Genomic DNA, 21,317 nt, shown 5'->3' on the forward strand with positions numbered 1-21,317 from the left:
ACAAAGTACAACAAGGAACACAGAAAGCTCTGTGGGCATGAACCATAGCAGAGCCATCCTTCCAAGTTCATTCTTCTCTGAATTTGATGTTCTTTCCCCCTCATATTAAAGTTTAAAAAGGAACACATCTGTACAAATATTTTAAATTATGAATTAAAAGCTAAGGGTTGCATTTCAGACTACTAAAGATATTGTTGTAAAATTCATCATATTTTACAAGTGATTTAAAAACCATGGAAGCTTAGTCCCAAGTAACTACTATGTGTAGGGTTGCAGTCACACCACATGGTTGGTGTGATTGCAGGTCTGCTCATCCTGACTACACCATACTACATTTTGGGATCTCCATTGGTTCCAAGGTCTTCTGTGATGACCTTCTAACTTCTAATTTTACCAATACACCACTGGCCCCTTATTATCTAATGAAAGGAAATTAAAAATAACAGTCCTGAATATGTGGCAAACACATTTCTTTCAGCAGTTCCACAGGGAAACCCTAGCTCTGAATACCTACATTCCTCCTTGGTTATTAACAGAGCTATAATTAAATCTGCTGCTCCTCAAAAAAAATCGCTCTGGATTTTCACTGGCAACTAGCAACATAACACAAAGGATACAGCAACTTAACCAGAATTACTTAAATAGTGTCTGGGATACACCCAGATTGCATCCTCTTAGGAAACTTAACTACCATTCAAATGAGACAATTTTTATCTTGGAGAAGCTGATTATACTATTGCCAGAGAAATCATGGTTTCTGTGTAGAAGAAACAGTTGCCCTTGCATGGATGGTGGTTTTAGTGGTCTTGCTGCTGAAACTGATTTCTTACAATGCATGTCAGGCTCGCATAGGAAAATGCAGGCTTCAAAGTTCACACCGTCCACTTCAAATGTATCATCAGCCAGGAGAGTTCCTCATTGGTGGCATTGTTTTCCATGGTGGCTTCCTCTCCTCTGCAGCAACATTGACTGAGGAACCCCCACCAGCGCTGCCTGAAGAGCTTGTGTAAGAACTAAGCCACTCATTCATTACAGCAGAGGAATGATCAAACCTAGAGTTGCAGCCTCAGCATAATGGCTGAGGCTGCAAACTTCTACCCATTGACCTAGGGATAACCACTTTTGATTTCAGTGGGACATATGCTGATGTAAAAATATGTCGGAATGTCTTCTGAATTAAGAGAATACTCTCTAAGTTCCCATTTCTCAACAGGGAAATGAATATAATTGTATTGAAATGTATATATATTTATTAGCCCTTTTGAACAACCGATTTCGATAGACTTTATCTGAGCAGGAGTGTTAGTTAAAATTTTTTTTACAGAAGCTGAATGCTCTTATTGTTTCATTTCCTGATCTTAGGCTAAAGTTTGTTTCACAATGACGGCATATACAGTGGTACCTCGGGATAAGTACTTAATTCGTTCTGGAGTTCCATTCTTAACCTGAAACTGTTCTTAACCTGAAGCAGCACTTTAGGTAATGGGGCCTCCTGCTGCCGCCGTGCCGCCAGAGCACGATTACTGATCTCATCCTGAAGCAAAATTCTTAACCCGATGTACTATTTCTGGGTTAGCGGAGTCTGTGACCTGAAGCATATGTTTCCTGAAGCTTATGTTACCTGAGGTACCACTGTAATATGAAGTAGAGAATTGTGTGAATTACAACCACCATCTCTGCATCATGAATAAGGAAGGGGTCATTGCAGGAGAGAGAATTCAGGAGAGAATTTCAGTAGGGACAAATGTCAGGTTCTGCACTTAGGCAGGAAATACAAGCTGTACAAATATAAGATGGGGAACACCTGGTTTGCCAGTGCTGTGTGTGAAAAGTCTACATCAACAGAAGCATAGTACCCCAATAAAAAAAAACATGGAAGAGATCTCTTCTGCACTGCGCAGAACACACCTGATATATTGTGTTCTGTTGTGTTCAGCACAATTTAAGAAGGATACTGACAAGCTACAACATGTGCAGAAGATGATCATATGATCAAGGGTATGGAAGCCAAACATTATGAGGAAAAGTTGAGGGGGTTTGGTATGTTTAGCTATGAAATAGGAGACTGAGGGGATATAGCATAACCATTTTCAAATATCTCAAGGGCTGTCACCAGGAATTTGGAGCAAGCTTTTTTTCTCTTACTCCAGAGGGTAGTACGAGAACCAATGGATTCCAGTTGCAAGAAAGGAGATTCTGTGTAAACATGAGGAAGAACTTGCTGATTATAAGACCTGTTCAGCAGTGGAATGGACAGGGAGTTAACTCCACTGAACTCAATAGGATTAACTATTGTAATTCATATCTGTTCCTTCTGATACTGTTTGCAAATCTCATTCTAGGGTGGTGCCTAAGCTTTACCAGCACATCGTGGCCTTGGCATTTGCAGTCAAGGAGATCAATGAAGACCCTCAAATCTTACCCAATATCACCTTGGGTTTTCACTTGTATGACAGCTATAACAATGCAAGGAGCACATATTTTGCGACACTGCTGCTTTTATCCAGGGTGGAGAAATTTGTTCCAAACTATATATGTGATGTTGAAAATAATCTGGTTGGGGTCATTGGGGGACTGGATTCTGTAATCTCCTTTTATGTGGCAACAGTTTTGGATATCTATAAGATTCCACAGGTAAGACACCCATGTAAGAAACCTCTCTTAGCTTGCATAGAGAATGAGGCTGAATTCAAAGCACCAGCTCAGAGTGTATCACCAGTTCAGGGCGAGGATGAAATTAGGGGCAGAACCATGCACACCACCCTCACCAGCCATTTTTGGATTTGCAGCATTTCCTGCTTAACGAGAAGGGTATCTGAATTGAGTTGGAGGGGAAGCAGGGGAATTGGTAATAGGATAAAAATTCACAAGTATTTCCGAGTACAATAATTATTTGCCTTCACGACACCACACCGAATATGTCAATATTTAGGGGGAAAGGGCTTTCAAATTAAACACACTCTGGAGTTATGGCAAATTGCAGATACTGTCCAGTTGTGCAGGAGAACAGCAATAGTATTGAACAGCTGGTTCCAAAGTGAAATAAATGTTCATAGATGAAGTCTAAGAAGTCTTGAAAAAGAAAAGGGAGAAATGGCAGTTCTGCTGTGTGTTGGGGTATGTGCTTTGTGAAGACAACAGATGCTCCAGAGAAGAAATCTGACCCAAGTTGCGATTCTGATATGGTTGCATTAAATAATGTCTAACACAGTGTTAGGCAATCCTTTGCTTAGGACATCGTGTGTCCCTCCATTCAGTTTAACCCTGACAGATTTGGAATTATTATTTTTTTAAAAAAGAATATAATAGGGAAAATGCCCCTCTCTGGTCAACAGAACAAATGTTTAACAAACAGGAATGAGAGATGACCTCAATTTTGAGCCCATCTGCATGTGTGTCTTTTGTATAAATGAGAAAGGGCATGCAACCCCTGGTGGGTGGCAAAGGGCATGTCTGACTGACAGGATTCACCACATAATAATGTATATGAATACAGAGGTACCTCAGGTTAAGAACTTAATTCGTTCTGGAGCTCCATTCTTAACCTGAAACTGTTCTTAACCTGAAGCACCACTTTAGCTAATGGGGCCTCCCGCTGCTGAAGCACAATTTCTGTTCTCATCCTGAAGCAAAGTTCTTAACCTGAGGTACTATTTCTGGGTTAGCACAGTCTGTCACCTGAAGCGTCTCTAACCTGAAGCGTCTGTAACCCGAGGTACCACTGTAGTTTGAAAGAACTCTGCAAATATTACTTTGTCTCTTCTCTTCCTCCGTTTACTTTTTAGCTCATTTATGGCTCTGCTCCAGTGATGAATGATAAAAGCCCAGGGCTTCCCTTCTACCAGATGGCAGCCTCAGAAGCCCTTCAGTATGAGGGAATTCTCTCTTTGCTTCTGCATTTCAGGTGGACGTGGATTGGAGTCATTGCAACAGACAATGACAATGGAGAAAGATTTGTGCAAACCATTTCCCCAATGTTTACCAAGAGTGGTGTCTGCTTTGAATTCATAGAAAGAATCCCCAATTTTAGTTTTCTTTCTGAAATTACTGACATGCTACGACAGGGTGCAACAATAAGTCAGAAAATTTTTATCAGCAAAGCTAACGTAGTGGTTGCCTCTGGGGAATCTTACTCCATGGCAACTTTTATGGTGCTTTCATACATATCAAAACATGATGACGAGACAAAGAATGTAAAAAGTAAAGTATGGATAACAACAGCCCAGGTGGAGTTTGCTTCATTTGTCTTTCAAAGGTACTGGGATTTGGGAATATTCAGTGGCGCTATAGCCTTTGAAGTTCACTTTAGAAACCCACCAGGCTTTCATCAGTATGTTGTGCACAGAAACCCTTCCAGCACATATGAGGACGGTTTTATCAGGGAATTCTGGCAACAGGCCTTTGAATGTGTATTCCCAGAAAACACTGCAGACAAGGCAGAGGGGAATATTTGCACCGGAGAAGAGGAGTTGGAGAGCCTTCCTGGATCCCTTTTTGAAATGAGCATGACAGGACACAGTTATAGCATCCATAGTGCTGTCTACGCTATGGCCCATGCCTTACATGCCATGTCCACATCCAGACTCAGGCACAGAGGAATTGCATATGGAGGGAGAGGGAAGAATCCGAATCAACCATTTTGGCAGGTAAAGGCTGAACTTCCACAACTGGCAAAGCCCTGCTACTTACTGTCACTTTTGGGGTTCCCAAAATCCTATCAGCTTGCTCTTTCCTCTCAGAGATCAAGGATTTGCACTAGTGTACGTGGAAGAAGAACCCAGAATGGAATTTATAATTCTGCAGACAGAGTAGGAGGTGGCACTGATATGATGGTATCCTAGATGATTTCCCCATATATTTTTCTGCTTGCAAATGGCTGTAGAATCTATAGGGAAGGGAAATGATGGTTGTGTCCTTCTCTGAGCAGTTATTGCCCCATGCTTGAGGGGAAAGCATTTGTTATGATGGAAGCTTTGCAACCCAATGAGATCCCATGCCATTCATAGATTGGAAGCAGTGGTAATGGTTGAGAGAGATGTTCAGCACTTTCTCTATCCGATATCAACCAAATCCTTCCTTAGAGCTGGTGGTCACAAACCACTGCCGTGTCTTCTGAGGTGCTCAGGGAGGGAAGGACGGAGAGAGAGAGAGAGAGAGAGAGAAGGAGAGATTGCTGCTTAAACATTTTTAATTTTTGGACAATCAGAGAAAGAATTGTTGTAAGGAACATTGAGAGAGATGCCTGTGTGTGAAAGAAAATTGGTTGTCTCTCTCCATTCTTGGACCTGAATCCACTGACAGTTGACTGAATCACCCCTACCATTTCCTGTACGTTCTTCCAACAGGAAAAAAAAATTCTCCGCCCTGCATTAGACTGCAGTCTTTTCTAAACCCCTTTCTTTTCTGCTTTCAATCTAGCTCCATCACTTTCTGAGAAGCATCTCATTTAACAATACAGCAGGAGATGTGGTCTTCATCAACCAGAATGGAGAGGCAGCATCAAGCTTGGATATTGTGAATTGGATCATATTCGCCAACCAAAGTTTGCACAGAATGAGAGTTGGGAGGATAGATCCACAGGTTCCTCCAGACCAATCATTCCTCCTTGATGAAGATGCCATCACATGGCACAGTTGGTTTAACCAGGTAGGGTTGCATTGTTAGCTAATTCAAAAGAGAGTCAGTATTGAATAAGCAATCATTATCAACCTGTAGGTCTACTCACTGTTTTTTGAGCCACAAGTTGAGGTGTGGTTTATGACCAAAGCAATGAGGTACCAGATTAACAGCCAAAATCTTACAGCTAGAAGACACACATGGATTAAAGGCAAATATTTTATTAAGGAGGTTACAAAACAGAAGAACCTTTTTACTACAAAATACAGTTAAGCAAGGCTAACAGTGTAAATATGCCTTAGGTGATCCTAATTCAAATTGAAATACAGTGGTACCTTGGGTTACAGACGCTTCAGGTTACAGACTTTGCTAACCCAGAAATAGTACCTTAGGTTAAGAACTTTGCTTCAGAATGAGAACAGAAATCGCGCAGCAGTGGCGCGACAGCAGTGGGAGGCCCCATTAGCTAAAGTGGTGCTTCAGGTTAAGAACAGTTTTGGGTTAAGAACGGACCTCCAGAACGACTAAGTTCTTAACCCGAGGTACCACTGTAACAAAAAATAGATTATCTCACCCTAATCCCAACCATTCACAGATCTGATTACAAGAGCATCCATGAAAATGTGGTTTTTGCATCTCACAATTCATCATCTGAATGTGGGTCATTAGGTCAAATACCAGTTTTTCTTTGAAAGGGCGTGAATATAGAAGGGAAGGTTTTTTTCCAGTCAAATGGAGCCTCTGGGTACATTTCCCCAGCACAAGAGGGTATACATGCTCAGAGACCATGAAGCTGCAAAGTGGATTTGGAACACTTTCCCAGGAAGCAACTGATGGGTCCATGAATAGATGTACCTACTGGCACCAAAATCAGTTCTAGAGCTGTATACCAAGTGGACAAAATACTTAAAAGCAACAATTATAACAAAATAAACAGGGAAACTAGAGTAACTTCAAAGTGTACTTTAATGGACAGAAAAAATATTTGCTTAACAGATGGGGCACTGCACATCCTATAGCAATACAGAGGGAACATCACATAATTTCAAACATTAATATTAATAATAAGAAAAGATGAAATGGCTCTTTGTATAGTCATCAGATATTACTGAAATGCTGTGTCAGCTTAGTAACATAGAGAAAGGACCAAGAACATAAAGGGTTCCAAATTCATTAGTTTCTTGATGAACCTTCTGCTGTTTCATTTACGGAATAGAGTCAACCTCTTTCTGCCTGTACTGAGAGATGTCTTCCAGGATTCAGCAAGAAAGTGAAGGAGGGACAGCCCCCTTGCTGCTACGATTGCATCCCTTGTGCAGAGGGGAAGTTTGCAAACCAGGATGGTAAGAGAAATAAATAGTTAAATAGATCCAGACTCAGTACTAAGCACTGAAAGGTGCTGTAAGGATGGATGACTTAATTTTCAAAAGAGGGGATGATCTACTGTGTGTGAGATCCTGCATCTTTGTGATCATTGCCCTTCAGATAGCCTAAATATGCTAATCAAATGAGAATGACTCTGCATTGAGAGTAGCAAGGTGGTACGTGGTTCAAATCAAATCTAGAAGGGGCTTTTTATTCCTTTTGACTTACACAGGCTACACCCAGGCTAGTGTAATGATACATTCTTAAATCATGAGAAGGAATGGCCCTGGCTCTGCAATTTACAGACCAATATCTCTGAACCGATTAAATGCAACAATACCATGTTACAGAGCATCAGATAGTATTAAACTTGTGTTTGAATGTGAACAGAGCTCTTTTCTTCTCAGACAAATAGTCAACATTTCAGGAAGCTGACGTGATATGAACTAAAGGTCATTTCCTTATTTTTTTTCCAGATATGAATGACTGTAATAAATGTGCAGACAAAGAATATCCAAGCAAGAAACAGGATGCATGTCTACCCAAGGATATCAGCTTCTTGTCTTATGAAGAACCTTTGGGCATCAGTTTAGCCTGTTTCTCTCTTTCCCTGTTCTTGATCACAGCTCTGGTACTAGGTACATTTATAAAACACCATGACACACCCATTGTCATTGCAAACAACCGAAACCTCACCTACGCTCTCCTCATCTCTCTCATGCTCTGCTTCCTTTGTGCTTTGCTCTTCATTGGCCGACCTGAGAAGGTCACGTGCCTCCTCCGACAAACAGCTTTTGGCATCATCTTCTCAACTGCTGTTTCTTGTGTTCTGGCAAAAACCTTCACGGTGGTTTTGGCCTTCATGGCTACAAAACCAGAATCCAGGATGAGGAAATGGGTGGGGAAAGGACTAGGCCACTCCATTCTCCTTTCCTGCTCCATAGTCCAAGTGGGCATATGTACTGTGTGGCTGACAACCTCTCCCCCATACCCAGATGTGGACATGCACTTTCAAATTAAACACACTCTGGAGTTATGGCAAATTGCAGATGCAGTCCAGACCTGCATGAGAACAGCAATAGTATTCAGCAGCTGGTTCCAAAGTGAAATAAATGTTCATAGATGAAGTCTAAGAAGTCTTGAAAAAGAAAAGGGAGAAATGGCAGTTCTGCTGTGTGTTGGGGTATGTGCTTTGTGAAGACAAAATATGCTCCAGAGAAGAAATCTGACCCAAGTTGAGATTCTGATATGGTTGCAGTAAATAATGTCTAATGCAGTGTTAGGCAATCCTTTGTTTAGGACATCGTGTGTCCCTCCATTCAGTTTAACCCTGACAGATTGGGAATTTTAAAAAAAGAAAAGAATATAATAGGGAAAATGCTCCTCTCTGGTCAACAGAACAAATGTTTAACAAACAGGAATGAGAGATGACCTCAATTTTGAGCCCATCTGCATGTATGTCTTTTGTATAAATGAGAAAGGGCATGCAACCCCTGGTGGGTGCCAAAGGGCAAGTCTGACTGACAGGATTCACCACATAATAATGTATATGAATACAGTGGTACCTCAGGTTAAGAACTTAATTCATTCCACAGGTCCATTCTTAACCTGAAACTGTTCTTAACCTGAAGCACCACTTTAGCTAATGGGGCCTCCCGCTGCCGCCGCACAATTTCTGTTCTCATCCTGAAGCAAAGTTCTTAACCTGAGGTACTATTTCTGGGTTAGCATAGTCTGTAACCTGAAGCGTCTGTAACCCGAGGTACCACTTTAGTTTGAAAGAACTAAGAACAAATATTACTTTGTCTCTTCTTTTCCTCCTTTCACTTTTTAGCTCATTTATGGCTTTGCTCCAGTGATGAATGATAAAAGCCCAGGGCTTCCCTTCTACCAGATGGCAGCCTCAGAAGCCCTTCAGTATGAGGGAATTCTCTCTTTGCTTCTGCATTTCAGGTGGACGTGGATTGGAGTCATTGCAACAGACAATGACAATGGAGAAAGATTTGTGCAAACCATTTCCCCAATGTTTACCAAGAGTGGTGTCTGCTTTGAATTCATAGAAAGAATCCCCAATTTTAGTTTTCTTTCTGAAATTACTGACATGCTACGACAGGGTGCAACAATAAGTCAGAAAATTTTTATCAGCAAAGCTAACGTAGTGGTTGCCTCTGGGGAATCTTACTCCATGGCAACTTTTATGGTGCTTTCATACCTATCAAAACATGATGACGAGACAAAAAATGTAAAAAGTAAAGTATGGATAACAACAGCCCAGGTTGAGTTTGCTTCATTTGTCTTTCAAAGGTACTGGGATTTGGGAATATTCAGTGGCGCTATATCCTTTGAAGTTCACTTTAGAAACCCACCAGGCTTTCATCAGTATGTTGTACACAGAAACCCTTCCAGCACATATGAGGACGGTTTTATCAGGGAATTCTGGCAACAGGCCTTTGAATGTGTATTCCCAGAAAACACTGCAGACAAGGCAGAGGGGAATATTTGCACCGGAGAAGAGGAGTTGGAGAGCCTTCCTGGATCCCTTTTTGAAATGAGCATGACAGGCCACAGTTACAGTATCCACAATGCTGTCTACGCCATGGCCCATGCTTTACATGCCATGTCCACATCCAGACTCAGACACAGAGGAATTGCATATGGAGGGAGAGGGAAGAAACTGTTCTTAACCTGAAGCAGCACTTTAGGTAATGGGGCCTCCTGCTGCCGCCGTGCCGCCAGAGCACGATTACTGTTCTCATCCTGAAGCAAAATTCTTAACCTGATGTACTATTTCTGGGTTAGCGGAGTCTGTGACCTGAAGCGTATGTTTCCTGAAGCTTATGTTACCTGAGGTACCACTGTAATATGAAGTAGAGAATTGTGTGAATTACAACCACCATCTCTGCATCATGAATAAGGAAGGGGTCATTGCAGGAGAGAGAATTCAGGAGAGAATTTCAGTAGGGACAAATGTCAGGTTCTGCACTTAGGCAGGAAATACCAGCTGTACAAATATAAGATGGGGAACACCTGGTTTGCCAGTGCTGTGTGTGAAAAGTCCACATCAACAGAAGCATAGTACCCCAATAAAAAAAAACATGGAAGAGATCTCTTCTGCACTGCGCAGAACACACCTGATATATTGTGTTCAGTTGCGTTCAGCACAATTTAAGAAGGATACTGACAAGCTACAACATGTGCAGAAGAGGTTGACACATATGATCAAGGGTCTGGAAGCCAAACATTATGAGGAAAAGTTGAGGGAGTTTGGTATGTTTAGCTATGAAATAGGAGACTGAGGGGATATAGCATAACCATTTTCAAATATCTCAAGGGCTGTCACCAGGAATTTGGAGCAAGCTTTTTTTCTCTTACTCCAGAGGGTAGTATGCGAACCAATGGATTCAAGTTGCAAGAAAGGAGATTCTGTGTAAACATGAGGAAGAACTTGCTGATTATAAGACCTGTTCAGCAGTGGAATGGACAGGGAGTTAACTCCACTGAACTCAATAGGATTAACTATTGTAATTCATATCTGTTCCTTCTGATACTGTTTGCAAATCTCATTCTAGGGTGGTGCCTAAGCTTTACCAGCACATCGTGGCCTTGGCATTTGCAGTCAAGGAGATCAATGAAGACCCTCAAATCTTACCCAATATCAGCTTGGGTTTTCACTTGTATGACAGCTATAACAATGCAAGGAGCACATATTTTGCGACACTGCTGCTTTTATCCAGGGTGGAGAAATTTGTTCCAAACTATATATGTGATGTTGAAAATAATCTGGTTGGGGTCATTGGGGGACTGGATTCTGTAATCTCCTTTTATGTGGCAACAGTTTTGGATATCTATAAGATTCCACAGGTAAGACACCCATGTAAGAAACCTCTCTAAGCTTGCATAGAGAATGAGGCTGAATTCACAGCACCAGCTCAGAGTGTATCACCAGTTCAGGGCGAGGATGAAATTAGGGGGAGAACCATGCACACCACCCTCACCAGACATTTTTGGATTTGCAGCATTTCCTGCTTAACGAGAAGGGTATCTGAATTGAGTTGCAGGGGAAGCAGGGGAATTGGTAATAGGATTAAAATTCACAAGTATTTCCGAGTACAATAATTATTTGCCTTCACGACACCACACCGAATATGTCAATATTTAGGGGGAAAGGGCTTTCAAATTAAACACACTCTGGAGTTATGGCAAATTGCAGATACTGTCCAGTTGTGCAGGAGAACAGCAATAGTATTCAGCAGCTGGTTCCAAAGTGAAATAAATGTTCATAGATGAAGTCTAAGAAGTCTTGAAAAAGAAAAGGGAGAAATGGCAGTTCTGCTGTGTGTTGGGGTATGTGCTTTGTGAAGACAAAAGATGCTCCAGAGAAGAAATCTGACCCAAGTTGCGATTCTGATATGGTTGCATTAAATAATGTCTAACGCAGTGTTAGGCAATCCTTTGCTTAGGACATCGTGTGTCCCTCCATTCAGTTTAACCCTGACAGATTTGGAATTATTATTTTTTTAAAAAAAGAATATAATAGGGAAAATGCCCCTCTCTGGTCAACAGAACAAATGTTTAACAAACAGGAATGAGAGATGACCTCAATTTTGAGCCCATCTGCATGTGTGTCTTTTGTATAAATGAGAAAGGGCATGCAACCCCTGGTGGGTGGCAAAGGGCATGTCTGACTGACAGGATTCACCACATAATAATGTATATGAATACAGAGGTACCTCAGGTTAAGAACTTAATTCGTTCCGGAGGTCCATTCTTAACCTGAAACTGTTCTTAACCTGAAGCACCACTTTAGCTAATGGGGCCTCCCGCTGCTGAAGCACAATTTCTGTTCTCATCCTGAAGCAAAGTTCTTAACCTGAGGTACTATTTCTGGGTTAGCACAGTCTGTCACCTGAAGCGTCTCTAACCTGAAGCGTCTGTAACCCGAGGTACCACTGTAGTTTGAAAGAACTCTGCAAATATTACTTTGTCTCTTCTCTTCCTCCGTTTACTTTTTAGCTCATTTATGGCTCTGCTCCAGTGATGAATGATAAAAGCCCAGGGCTTCCCTTCTACCAGATGGCAGCCTCAGAAGCCCTTCAGTATGAGGGAATTCTCTCTTTGCTTCTGCATTTCAGGTGGACGTGGATTGGAGTCATTGCAACAGACAATGACAATGGAGAAAGATTTGTGCAAACCATTTCCCCAATGTTTACCAAGAGTGGTGTCTGCTTTGAATTCATAGAAAGAATCCCCAATTTTAGTTTTCTTTCTGAAATTACTGACATGCTACGACAGGGTGCAACAATAAGTCAGAAAATTTTTATCAGCAAAGCTAACGTAGTGGTTGCCTCTGGAGAATCTTACTCCATGGCAACTTTTATGGTGCTTTCATACATATCAAAACATGATGACGAGACAAAGAATGTAAAAAGTAAAGTATGGATAACAACAGCCCAGGTGGAGTTTGCTTCATTTGTCTTTCAAAGGTACTGGGATTTGGGAATATTCAGTGGCGCTATAGCCTTTGAAGTTCACTTTAGAAACCCACCAGGCTTTCATCAGTATGTTGTGCACAGAAACCCTTCCAGCACATATGAGGATGGTTTTATCAGGGACTTCTGGCAACAGGCTTTTGAATGTGTATTCCCAGAAAACACTGCAGACAAGGCAGAGGGGAATATTTGCACCGGAGAAGAGAAGCTGGAGAACCTTCCTGGATCCCTTTTTGAAATGAGCATGACAGGACACAGTTATAGCATCCATAGTGCTATGGCCCATGCCTTACATGCCATGTCCACATCCAGACTCAGACACAGAGGAATTGCATATGGAGGGAGAGGGAAGAATCTGAATCAACCATTTTGGCAGGTAAAGGCTGAACTTCCACAACTGGCAAAGCCCTGCTACTTACTGTCACTTTTGGGGTTCCCAAAATCCTATCAGCTTGCTCTTTCCTCTCAGAGATCAAGGATTTGCACTAGTGTACGTGGAAGAAGAACCCAGAATGGAATTTATAATTCTGCAGACAGAGTAGGAGGTGGCACTGATATGATGGTATCCTAGATGATTTCCCCATATATTTTTTTGCTTGCAAATGGCTGTAGAATCTATAGGGAAGGGAAATGATGGTTGTGTCCTTCTCTGAGCAGTTCTTGCCCCATGCTTGAGGGGAAAGCATTTGTTATGATGGAAGCTTTGCAACCCAATGAGATCCCATGACATTCATAGATTGGAAGCAGTGGTAATGGTTGAGAGAGATGTTCAGCAGTTTCTCTATCCGATATCAACCAAATCCTTCCTTAGAGCTGGTGGTCACAAACCACTGCCGTGTCTTCTGAGGTGCTCAGGGAGTGAGGGAAGGACGGAGAGAGAGAGAGAGAGAGAGAGAGAGAGAGAGAGAGAGAGAGAGAGAGGAGATTGCTGCTTAAACATTTTTAATTTTTGGACAATCAGAGAAAGAATGATTGTAAGGAAGACTGAGAGAGATGCCTGTGTGTGAAAGAAAATTGGTTGACTCTCTCCATTCTTGGGCCTGAATCCACTGACACTTGACTGAATCACCCCCACCATTTCCTGTAGGTTCTTCCAACAGGAAAAAAAAAAATTCTCCGCCCTGCATTAGACTGCAGTCTTTTCCAAACCCTTTCTTTTCTGCTTTCAATCTAGCTCCATCACTTTCTGAGAAGCATCTCATTTAACAATACAGCAGGAGATGTGGTCTTCATCAACGAGAATGGAGAGGCAGCATCAAGCTTGGATATTGTGAATTGGATCATATTCGCCAACCAAAGTTTGCACAGAATGAGAGTTGGGAGGATAGATCCACAAGCTCCTCCAGACCAATCATTCCTCCTTGATGAAGATGCCATCACATGGCACAGCTGGTTTAACCAGGTAGGGTTGCATTGTTAGCTAATTCAAAAGAGATTCAGTATTGAATAAGCAATCATTATCAACCTGCAGGTCTACTCACTGTTTTTTGAGCCACAAGTTGAGGAGTGGTTTATGACCAAAGCAATGAGGTACCAGATTAAGAGCCAAAATTTTACAGCTAGAAGACACACATATTAAAGGCAAATATTTTATTAAGGAGGTTACAAAACAGAAGAACCTTTTTACTACAAAATACAGTTAAGCAAGGCTAACAGTGTAAATATGCCTTAGGGGATCCTAATTCAAATTGAAATACAGTGGTACCTTGGGTTACAGACGCTTCAGGTTACAGACTTTGCTAACCCAGAAATAGTACCTTAGGTTAAGAACTTTGCTTCAGAATGAGAACAGAAATCGTGCAGCAGCAGCGCGACAGCAGTGGGAGGCCCCATTAGCTAAAGTGGTGCTTCAGGTTAAGAACAGTTTTGGGTTAAGAACAGACCTCCAGAACGACTAAGTTCCTAACCCGAGGTACCACTGTAACAAAAAATAGATTATCTCACCCTAATCCCAACCATTCACAGATCCGACTACAAGAGCATCCATGCAAATGTGGTTTTTGCATCTCACAATTCATCATCTGAATGTGGGTCATTAGGTCAAATACCAGTTTTTCTTTGAAAGGGCGTGGATATAGAAGGGAAGGTTTTCTTCCAGTCAAATGGAGCCTCTGGGTACATTTCCCCAGCACAAGAGGGTATACATGCTCAGAGACCGTGAAGCTACAACGTGGATTTGGAACACTTTCCCAGGAAGCAACTGATGGGTCCAAGAATAGATGTACCTACTGGCACCAAAATCAGTTCTAGAGCTGTCTACCAAGTGGACAAAATACTTAAAAGCAACAATTATAACAAAATAAACAGGGAAACTAGAGTAACTTCAAAGTGTAATTTAATGGACAGAAAAATATTTGCTTAACAGATGGGGCACTGCACATCCTACAGCAATATAGAGGGAACATCACATAATTTCAAACATTAATATTAATAATAAGAAAAGACGAAATGGCTCTTTGTATAGTCATTACATATTACTGAATATGCTGTGTCAGCTTAGTAACATAGAGAAAGGACCAAGAACATAAAGGGTTCCAAATTCATTATTCTCTTGCTGATCCTTCTGCTGTTTCATTTATGGAATAGAGTCAACCTCTCTCTGCCTGTACTGAGAAATGTCTTCCAGGATTCAGCAAGAAAGTGAAGGAGGGACAGCCCCCTTGCTGCTATGATTGCATCCCATGTGCTGAGGGGAAGATTGCAAACCAAGATGGTAAGAGAAATAAATAGATAAATAGATCCAGACTCAATACTAAGCATTGACAGGTGCTGTAAGGATGGATGACTTAATTTTCAAAAGAGGAGATGATCTACTGTGTGTGAGATCCTGCATCTTTGTGATCTTTGCCCTTCAGATAGTCTAAATACGCTAATCAAATGAGAATGACAATGCATTGAAAGTAGTTGGATGGTATGTGGTTCAAATCAAATCTAGAAGGGGCTTTTCATTTCTTTTGACTTACACAGGCTACACCCAGGCTAGTGTAATGATACATTCTAAAATCATGAGGAGGAATGGCCCTGGCTCTGCAATTTACAGACCAATATCTCTGAACCGATTAAATGCAACAATACCATGTTACAGAGCATCAGATAGTATTAAACTTGTGTTTGAATGTGAACAGAGCTCTTTTCTTCTCAGACAAATAGTCAACATTTCAGGAAGCTAACGTGATATGAACTAAAGGTCATTCCCTTATTTTTTTCCAGATATGAATGACTGTAATAAATGTGCAGACAAAGAATATCCAAGCAAGAACCAGGATGCATGTCTACCCAAGGATATCAGCTTCTTGTCTTATGAAGAACCTTTGGGCATCAGTTTAGCCTGTTTCTCTCTTTCCCTTTTCTTGATCACAGCTCTGGTACTAGGTACATTTATAAAACACCACGACACACCCATTGTCATTGCAAACAACCGAAACCTCACCTATGCTCTCCTCATCTCTCTCCTGCTCTGCTTCCTGTGTGCATTGCTCTTCATTGGCCGACCAGAAAAGGTGACGTGCCTCCTCCGACAAACAGCTTTTGGCATCATCTTCTCAACTGCTGTTTCTTGTGTTCTGGCAAAAACCTTCACGGTGGTTTTGGCCTTCATGGCTACAAAACCAGAATCCAGGATGAGGAAATGGGTGGGGAAAGGACTAGGCCACTCCATTCTCCTTTCCTGCTCCATAGTCCAAGTAGGCATATGTACTGTGTGGCTGGCAACCTCTCCCCCATACCCAGATGTGGACATGCACTCTGTGATGGAAGAAATCATACTAGAATGTAATGAGGGGAGTGTGGCCATGTTTTACTGTGTCCTCATCTATATGAGCTGCCTGGCAACTGTGAGCTTTGTTGTGGCTTTCCTCGCCAGGAAATTACCGGACAGTTTCAACGAAGCCAAGTTTATCACTTTTAGCATGTTGGTCTTCTGCAGTGTTTGGCTGTCCTTTATTCCCTCCTACCTGAGCACCAAGGGAAAATATATGGTAGCTGTGGAGATCTTCTCCATCTTAGCCTCTGGTGGTGGGCTGCTGGGCTGCATCTTTTCCCCCAAATGTTATATAATCATTCTGAGGCCTGCGCTGAACAATAGGGAACAGCTAATAAGGAAGAAAAATTAAAGAAATAATAACTGTCCTTTGCTGTATCTTGTGATTTCTTTCTTTGTGAGCAGTAGAATATTTGCAAACACGTGTTCAGAAGCTGCCTTATATGGTTTTTTTCTAGACGTGTTGATTGTTGATAGCCATTCATAAATATAGAATATTGCATTCACGCCGGAGAAAAGTGTGAGCTGGGGATTAACCTCTGATGCTCTGAAAAAGCTGCCTTAATGCTCTATTGTTTTTAACGCTTGATTGGAAGCAGCCCAGAGTGGCTGGGGAAACTCAGCCAGAAGGGTGGGGTTTAAATAATAAATTATTATTATTATTATTGGGAGACCAAGAAGCTGTCAGGTCCCAGGAATCCTGACAAAGTTAAGCGACATGACTGGAAGAATCAACTTTTCACCCCCAACACACATAAAAACCCCGAGGGCATGGGGTTTGCCAAAGCCTCCCTTTTGTAATTATCTCTGAGGTGGCTATAATTTATGACTGAGATAAGTTTTTATCTTTTCTGGTGGAAATTTCTGTGATTGAGCTGCTTTCTGGCTTTTAATAGAAGGGAAGAGAAGTCGATCATGAATGGGCTGAAGTCAGAATAAAATGTATGCACTAATTAAAAATGTTTAAAACAGGCTTTCGGTTCCAGCTGCCTTGATGGAGCCAGCTCCCACGATAATAGGCGATGATTGGCAAAGATGAAACAAGGATGATTGAGAGTAATTAACCTTGCAAACTCTCTCCCAGGATAGGGAAAATGGGCTGCACTCGCAGATCATCTCGGTACCTGGCTCCCGCTCCAGCATGGAATGCGGGAGGCAGGGAGGCACTGAGTGCAAAAGGTATCCCTTTCTTGTTGGTATCCCTCCTATGACACCATTAAGGAGCAGAGGTTCTTCTGTTCATTAGAGATTATTTTGTTTCATAAATAACTCAGCAAAGCCATCAAGAATACCAAAAACTTTTTTATGTAGCAAGTGAAGATGAGGGGAAACGGGAATACAGATATGGATTACAATTCCAAACGGAACTAAATAAAATAAAATGGAATAATTTTTAAAGGGCTTGGAATTCGTAACAACTGGGTTGAGTTAACTTTCACTTTATCTCTGGCTGAGCGGAGAAAAATTGGAGCTTAAGGACTTGCCAAGGCTTTGCCAGGTTGCCAGATCACTCTTCTGTGGGTAATAATAGCTATGGGGTTTTTTTGCTGGACGGAGAAGGGAGAACCTGGAGATGTGCCAGGGCTTTGGCAGGGAGGCTACTCCTTTTCCTAGACTGAAAAGAAATGGTGAAGAGCAGTGACAGAGCTTTGCTACTACATCCAGAGGTGTTGAAAAAAGAAGAGATTTCTTTAGAACGACATCGAGACAACAATGCCACAAGGCATGATGGGGATCAGGAATAACCAAGATAGACATAACATTTGGCAAGGACAAAAGGGAATGATTTGGTTAAAATAAATACCACACACAGGAAGAATAAAGGAGAGCTTCACTTGCAGATTCATAAATTATTAAATGTGTCAACATGAATTGAAGTTAAAAAGATTGTAGTTTTGGATAAGTGATTATTATTAAGATTGGATTGTAATGTATAACAGTTTGGAAGCAAAATTAAAGGGAATTGTTAAACCATGAAATCTAGAACGTGGGGGGCCACCTAAATTGTGTAACTGGCTATCTGATTGATTGGTATTTGAATTGGTATTGTAATTTGGTATTGTTATAATAAAGCTTACATTGGATTTTTGTAACTGAAAAATAATTAAAAAATATTGCAAAAAAGGAGAGGGAATGTTTTAAATAAAGGAGTTCTGTATGCTAAGAAATTTTATTTTCTTCTTTTTATCAGTTAAAGTGTTGCCAATAAATTGAAAGTAACTTTACCACTTCATGTTTCCTCTGTGGTAAATAAAGGTGTTTAATTTTATAAGAGTTAACTGTGAAAATCTCAAGGTGAAGATGGGAGATTTAATGCATATTTATTCACCATATTATGCATCTCAGCTCTGAGCTCCTTCACTTGCTCATCCAATAATTGCTGCATGATGCCAACACTCAGTGGGGATGTTCAACAGTATTTTTGCCACCCTAGCAGTCTCTGCCTTGAACACTTGTGTCTCTCTCCTTATCAGAGGAGCACATTCCTTCCCACAGTTTCCCACAGATTTCAGTTTCACTTTGAAACCAGCACTTTCACAAAAGGGATGAAGCGTTAAAAATAATACAAAATGAAAACTTAACAATCAGAACACCTTTCCCTATTAATAATCTTTCTTAGTTGGAAATAATAATAAAATGCTTTTTGTTTTGTTTTCAGCCTGTTAAAAATGACCTCTTCTTAAGCTAGCTATGACCTCACATACCAAGCGAAATTTCCAATTAGCAGACTGATCACCGTCCTTAACATGGTTCTATCTAACAATGGAGTGTCAACAGTAGATGACTAGCCAACCATCTTTGCTCCCAGAAGTCTTCACTCTCTTGGTCTCCCGTTCAGAATGACTCTGAGAAGACTTTTGCTGAAAAGCAATAAACATGTTTTCTTTAGTAATATTGCAAAGAATCTAGAACACAAGTCAAGCGATTACCTCACCTGTAATTATCCCATTATTCATAATCGCATCCTTCCCATACCCTCAGGACTTATCCTGGCCATATGCAAAGGAAGGTCTCGTTAATAACTATTCAGAGCTGGTTATATAGACACACAGAGACTCATCAGTGTGGTGACCCCTTTTTATATATTGTACTATTCTGGCTTTGCATCATCTGAGGGAGTGACCATTCAAGTCAGGCTTTGCTACTCAGGATCATTTGAATAGCAATGGCAGAATAGTTAATTTTTTGCCAGAAATAAAGAATCCCTTGCAAGATGGTAGTATTTTTATTGCAGGTGGTATTACTGCCGCTACAGGGTTTGTGCAAGTTTCTTCCTCTTCCTCTATGTTCTGTCAGAGAGCCGGTCCGTATTCTTCACAAATATTACCAGGCAGGTGACCTCATCATTGCTGGTATTATTTCTCAGATCTATATCTTTTCAGACACCATGACCTTTGAAAAATACCCAGCTCAGGAACTTTCAGATGACCATATGTAAGTAGTTGAATTTTTAAAAGCCATGTTCTAAAATGATGCTATTCACAGCCAACCTTGTCCTATTCACAGTGGGCTGGCTAATTATTGGAGTTTCAGTGGTTCTACCAATTCATTTAATCTACCCCCATTTGATCTTGTGTTTACGCATGTAGTTCTAATATTTGTCTGCACATGGCCATCCTGTTTTGCTATGAGACACCATTCGTAAGTAATGAATTCATGCAGCATGGGAGTTTAACAAGCCATTTTTATTTCTCTTCCATTTTTGATGTTGCTGGCAGATTTAAAGTGGTTTGACTGCAATATGAAGTCACATTTTGAATGGCACCTTTAAAAAAGATTGCTTACAATTCACTTGGGGTTCTGATTTTTTTTAAAAAAAAAAACCCTATATTGATTAAGCCTGTAAACAAAGATATAAGAATTCAGAACAAAATAGGTATTTTTTTCAAGACATCTTAACATAAAGTGTGATTTTAATTCAAAGGGCACTGCATACATCCAGTACATGAAGCCATATGGATGTTCCTTGTTCTTCCCCCTGTAGTCTGCAGGATTATCCTTGAAGTTTCACCCTAGTATTCTGCCTGACAAGATGGCTTTTCTAAAGATATGTCTATCACTGCTGAATTTTCATGATGATTTTTTAGGATAAATGCAACATAATGTGATCATGCAGAAAATTAAATTAGGAAAAAAGAAATGACAGATTGCTTCATCTCTAACACACAAAGAGAAACCATGAAGGAGTTGCTAGGGCTGTGCAGCAGATTCAGACAGTGTGTGAATCTTGAAAGGATTCAGGCAAATTTGGGTGGACCTGGACTTTGACTGAGTTAGGTGGAAGCAGCCCCAGACTGCCCCAGGTTGGGTCTGGCCTCTAGGAAGCCTCTGGGACAGTCAGAGTCAAGGTGTCAGGTGCCTTGCCCAACAAACCCTATCAAAGAATATGATTTTGAGAACAGCAGCAGCAGCAGCTGGTAACAGAGGAGTTCAGGGATACAGTATATTTTTTAAAAAAATAGTTTCTCAGTTGATCCTTTTACATGATTTTGTATGTTTTCGGTATTTTATGCATTTTGACTGGCTGTTATTTTTATTGATTACAGATTGGTATTTCTTTATTGTGATTGATGTGCAAACTGTATTTATTATTGACTGAAGTTTAATTTTACTGTTTCCTATTAGTTTCCGACAGATTGTTGAATGTTGCTTTGTTTGATATAAATTGTTTATTTTAAAGTTATTGTGACTTTTATATTGGATCAGATTGTTACTATTAATGTTTGATGTTTTATTATGTTTTCATGTGTTGGAAGCCGCCCAGGGTGACTGGGGCAACCCAGACAGATAGGCGGAGTGTGGAGTATAAATTATTATTATTATTATTATTATTATTATTATTATTATTATTATTATTATATACCCCAGCTCTAATCTTATGACAATATATTGTGGTGCACCCTTCAACTCTCAATACAGGATGATGACTCAGCTCTATCAGCACATCCTGGCCTTGGCATTTGCTGTAAAGGAGATCAATGGAAATCCCTGTGTCTTGCCCAATGCTACTCTCGGATTCCACATGTATAACAGCCATTTTAGTGAAAAGTGGACCTTTCAAGCTTCAATAGAGCTTCTTTCAAGAA

General features: G+C 40.8%; 2 protein-coding genes across 2 annotated transcripts in view; both read left to right on the forward strand.

Moving 5' to 3' along the window:
• The window catches only part of LOC310829174 (vomeronasal type-2 receptor 26-like), a gene marked incomplete at its 3' end in the record, with an annotated part of 124,085 nt that overhangs the window by 5,592 nt on the left and 97,176 nt on the right, over nt 1-21,317 (forward strand). Inside the window, exon 2 of the mRNA XM_083707350.1 lies at nt 5,419-5,646. Coding sequence (XP_083563476.1) covers nt 5,419-5,646 — 228 coding nt within the window. The remainder of the gene's footprint in view (nt 1-5,418; nt 5,647-21,317) is intronic.
• LOC310829194 (vomeronasal type-2 receptor 26-like) lies at nt 11,921-16,582 on the forward strand (the record flags this gene model as incomplete). Its single annotated transcript, XM_083707419.1, has 4 exons — nt 11,921-12,846; nt 13,645-13,872; nt 15,057-15,183; nt 15,681-16,582. The coding sequence occupies exons 1-4, from the start codon at nt 12,019-12,021 to the stop codon at nt 16,580-16,582; spliced, it is 2,085 nt and encodes a 694-aa protein (XP_083563545.1). The 5' UTR covers nt 11,921-12,018.

This window comes from Podarcis gaigeae (genome assembly GCF_964106915.1).
Source record: "Podarcis gaigeae genome assembly, chromosome: 13".
Taxonomy (NCBI): domain Eukaryota; kingdom Metazoa; phylum Chordata; class Lepidosauria; order Squamata; family Lacertidae; genus Podarcis; species Podarcis gaigeae.